The following is a 4,214-nucleotide window of genomic DNA, read 5'->3' as shown; positions in this document are numbered from 1 at the left end:
TCCCATATTTGCGTTTTTCCCATATTTGCGTTTTTCCCATATATGCGTTTTTCCCATATATGCGTTTTTCCCATATATGCGTTTTCCCCATATTTGCTTTGAAGCATATTTAGTGAACCCTTGATGCTACAGACTGTCATACCAACTGATTCTTTCCTCTAGTCAATTTGTGCCACAAATTTCCCTTTTGCTACATTTGCGTTTTTCCCATATTTGCGTTTTTCCCATATTTGCGTTTTTCCCATTTTTGCGTTTTTCCCATTTTTGCGTTTTTCCCATATTTCCGTTTTTCCCATATTTGCGTTTTTCCCATATTTGCGTTTTTCCCAAATTTGCGTTTTTCCCATATTTGCGTTTTTCCCATATTTGCGTTTTTCCCATATTTGCGTTTTCCCATATTTGCGTTTTTCCCATATTTGCGTTTTTCCCATATTTGCGTTTTTCCCATATTTGCGTTTTTTCCATATTTGCGTTTTTGCCATATTTGCGTTTTTGCCATATTTGCGTTTTTGCCATATTTGCGTTTTTGCCATATTTGCGTTTTTCCCATATTTGCGTTTTTCCCATATTTGCGTTTTTCCCATATTTGCGTTTTTCCCATATTTGCGTTTTTCCCATATTTGCGTTTTTCCGATATTTGCGTTTTTCCCATATTTGCGTTTTTCCCATATTTGCTTTTGAGCATATTTAGTGAACCCTTGATTGTACAGACTATGTCATACCAACTGATTCTTTCCTCTAGTCAATTTGTGCCACAAATTTCCCTTTCGCTACGTTTGCGTTTTTCCCATATTTGCGTTCTTCCCATATTTGCGTTTTTCCCATATTTGCGTTTTTCCCATATTTGCGTTTTTCCCATATTTGCGTTTTTCCCTTATTTGCGTTTTTCCCATATTTGCGTTTTTCCCATATTTGCGTTTTTCCCATATTTGCGTTTTTCCCATATTTGCGTTTTTCCCATATTTGCGTTTTTCCCATATTTGCGTTTTTCCCATATTTGCGTTTTTCCCATATTTGCGTTTTTCCCATATTTGCGTTTTTCCCATATTTGCGTTTTTCCCATATTTGCGTTTTTCCCATATTTGCGTTTTTCCCATATTTGCGTTTTTCCCATATTTGCGTTTTTCCCATATGTGCGTTTTTCCCATATGTGCGTTTTTCCCATATGTGCGTTTTTCCCATATGTGTGTTTCTCCCATATGTGCGCTTTTCCCATATGTGCGCTTTTCCCATATGTGCGCTTTTCCCATATGTGTGCTTTTCCCATATGTGTGCTTTTTCCATATGTGTGCTTTTCCCATATGTGCGCTTTTCCCATATGTGAGCTTTTCCCATATGTGCGCTTTTCCCATATGTGCCCTTTTCCCATATGTGCGCTTTTCCCATATGTGCGCTTTTCCCATATGTGCGCTTTTCCCATATGTGCGCTTTTCCCATATGTGCGCTTTTCCCATATTTGCGCTTTTCCCATATTTGCGCTTTTCCCATATTTGCGCTTTTCCCATATTTGCGCTTTTCCCATATTTGCGCTTTTCCCACATTTGCGCTTTTCCCACATTTGCGCTTTTCCCATATTTGCGTTTTTCCCATATTTGCATTTATCCCATATATGCGTTTATCCCATATATGCGTTTATCCCATATATGCGTTTATCCCATATATGCGTTTATCCCATATATGCGTTTATCCCATATATGCGTTTATCCCATATATGCGTTTTTCCCATATATGCGTTTTTCCCATATTTGCGTTTTTCCCATATTTGCTTTTGAAGCATATTTAGTGAACCCTTGATGCTACAGACTATGTCATACCAACTGATTCTTTCCTCTAGTCAATTTGTGCCACAAATTTCCCTTTCGCTACATTTGCATTTTTCCCATATTTGCGTTTTTCCCATATTTGCGTTTTTCCCATATTTGCGTTTTTCCCATATTTGCGTTTTTCCCATATTTGCGTTTTTCCCATATTTGCGATCTTCCCATATTTGCGTTTTTCCCATATATGCATTTTTCCCTTATACGCGTTTTTCCCATATATGCGTTTTTCCCATATATGCGTTTTTCCCAAATATGCGTTTTTCCCATATATGCGTTTTTCCCATATATGCGTTTTTCCCATATATGCGTTTTTCCCATATATGCGTTTTTCCCATATATGCGTTTTTCCCATATATGCGTTTCTCCCATATATGCGTTTCTCCCGTTTATGCGTTTCTCCCATATATGCGTTTTTCCAATATATATGCGTTTTTCCAATATATATGCGTTTTTCCAATATATATGCGTTCTTCCAATATATATGCGTTTTTCCAATATATATGCGTTTTTCACATGTATGCGTTTTTCCCATATATATGCGTTTTTCCCATATATATGCGTTTTTCCCATATATATGGGTTTTTCCCATATATATGGTTTTTTCCCATATATGCGTTTTTCCCATATATGCGTTTTTCCCATATATGCGTTTTTCCCATATATGCGTTTTTCCCATATATGCGTTTTTCCCATATACGCGTTTTTCCCATATTTGCTTTTGAAGCATATTTAGTGAACCCTTGATGCTACAGACTATGTCATACCAACTGATTCTTTCCTCTAGTCAATTTGTGCCACAAATTTACCTTTCGCTACATTTGCGTTTTTCCCATATTTTCGTTTTTCCCATATTTGCGTTTTTCCCATATTTGCGTTTTTCCCATATTTGCGTTTTTCCCATATTTGCGTTTTTCCCATATTTGCATTTTTCCAATATTTGCGTTTTTCCCATATTTGCGTTTTTCCCCATATTTGCGTTTTTCCCATATTTGCGTTTTTCCCATATTTGCGTTTTTCCCATATGTGCGTTTTTCCCATACGTGCGTTTTTCCCATATGTGCGTTTTTCCCATATGTGCGTTTTTCCCATATGTGCGCTTTTCCCATATGTGCGCTTTTACCATATGTGCGCTTTTCCCATATGTGCGCTTTTCCCATATGTGCGCTTTTCCCATATGTGCGCTTTTCCCATATGTGCGTTTTTCCCATATATGCGTTTTTCCCATATATGCGTTTTTCCCATATATGCGTTTTTCCCATATATGCGTTTTTCCCATATATGCGTTTTCCCCATATTTGCTTTGAAGCATATTTAGTGAACCCTTGATGCTACAGACTGTCATACCAACTGATTCTTTCCTCTAGTCAATTTGTGCCACAAATTTCCCTTTTGCTACATTTGCGTTTTTCCCATATTTGCGTTTTTCCCATATTTGCGTTATTCCCATTTTTGCGTTTTTCCCATTTTTGCGTTTTTCCCATATTTGCGTTTTTCCCATATTTGCGTTTTTCCCATAATTGCGTTTGTCCCATATTTGCGTTTGTCCCATATTTGCGTTTGTCCCATATTTGCGTTTTTCCCATATTTGCGTTTGTCCCATATTTGCGTTTTTCCCATATTTGCGTTTTTCCCATATTTGCGTTTTTCCCATATTTGCGTTTTTCCCATAATGCGTTTTTCCCATATTTGCGTTTTTGCCATATTTGCGTTTCTGCCATATTTGCGTTTTTGCCATATTTGCGTTTTTGCCATATTTGCGTTTTTCCCATATTTGCGTTTTTCCCATATTTGCGTTTTTCCCATATTTGCGTTTTTCCCATATTTGCGCCTTTCCCATATTTGCGTTTTTCCCATATTTGCGTTTTTCCCATATTTGCGTTTTTCCAATGTTTGCGTTTTTCCCATATTTGCGTTTTTCCCATATTTGCGTTTTTCCCATATTTGCTTTTGAGCATATTTAGTGAACCCTTGATTGTACAGACTATGTCATACCAACTGATTCTTTCCTCTAGTCAATTTGTGCCACAAATTTCCCTTTCGCTACGTTTGCGTTTTTCCCATATTTGCGTTCTTCCCATATTTGCGTTTTTCCCATATTTGCGTTTTTCCCATATTTGCGTTTGTCCCATATTTGCGTTTTTCCCATATTTGCGTTTTTCCCATATTTGCGTTTTTCCCTTATTTGCGTTTTTCCCATATTTGCGTTTTTCCCATATTTGCGTTTTTCCCATTTTTGCGTTTTTCCCATATTTGCGTTTTTCCCATATTTGCGTTTTTCCCATATTTGCGTTTTTCCCATATTTGCGTTTTTCCCATATTTGCGTTTTTCCCATATTTGCGTTTTTCCCATATGTGCGTTTTTCCCATATGTGCGTTTTTCCCATATTTGCGTTT

At 37.1% G+C, this 4,214-nt stretch overlaps 2 protein-coding genes across 2 annotated transcripts; both read right to left on the bottom strand.

Moving 5' to 3' along the window:
- Positions 1-770: 770 nt before the first annotated feature.
- LOC126263495 (LWamide neuropeptides-like) lies at positions 771-1,598 on the bottom strand. The gene has a single exon (XM_049960587.1). It carries the CDS (start codon positions 1,596-1,598, stop codon positions 771-773), a length of 828 nt encoding a protein of 275 aa, XP_049816544.1.
- Positions 1,599-2,632: 1,034 nt separating this feature from the next.
- LOC126263494 (uncharacterized) lies at positions 2,633-3,079 on the bottom strand. The gene has a single exon (XM_049960586.1). The coding sequence runs from the start codon at positions 3,077-3,079 to the stop codon at positions 2,633-2,635; it is 447 nt and encodes a 148-aa protein (XP_049816543.1).
- Between the last annotated feature and the right edge of the window lie 1,135 nt (positions 3,080-4,214).

This window comes from Schistocerca nitens, chromosome 6 (genome assembly GCF_023898315.1).
Source record: "Schistocerca nitens isolate TAMUIC-IGC-003100 chromosome 6, iqSchNite1.1, whole genome shotgun sequence".
Classification (NCBI taxonomy): Eukaryota; Metazoa; Arthropoda; class Insecta; order Orthoptera; family Acrididae; genus Schistocerca; species Schistocerca nitens.
This window is presented reverse-complemented; position numbering and strand designations above follow the sequence as displayed.

What these genes read in the sequence shown, in the direction of transcription:
- LOC126263494 (XM_049960586.1), bottom strand. Translation starts at nt 3,079, where the DNA reads ATGGGAAAAACGCATATATGGGAAAAACGCATATATGGGAAAAACGCA.
- LOC126263495 (XM_049960587.1), bottom strand. Translation starts at nt 1,598, where the DNA reads ATGCAAATATGGGAAAAACGCAAATATGGGAAAAGCGCAAATGTGGGA.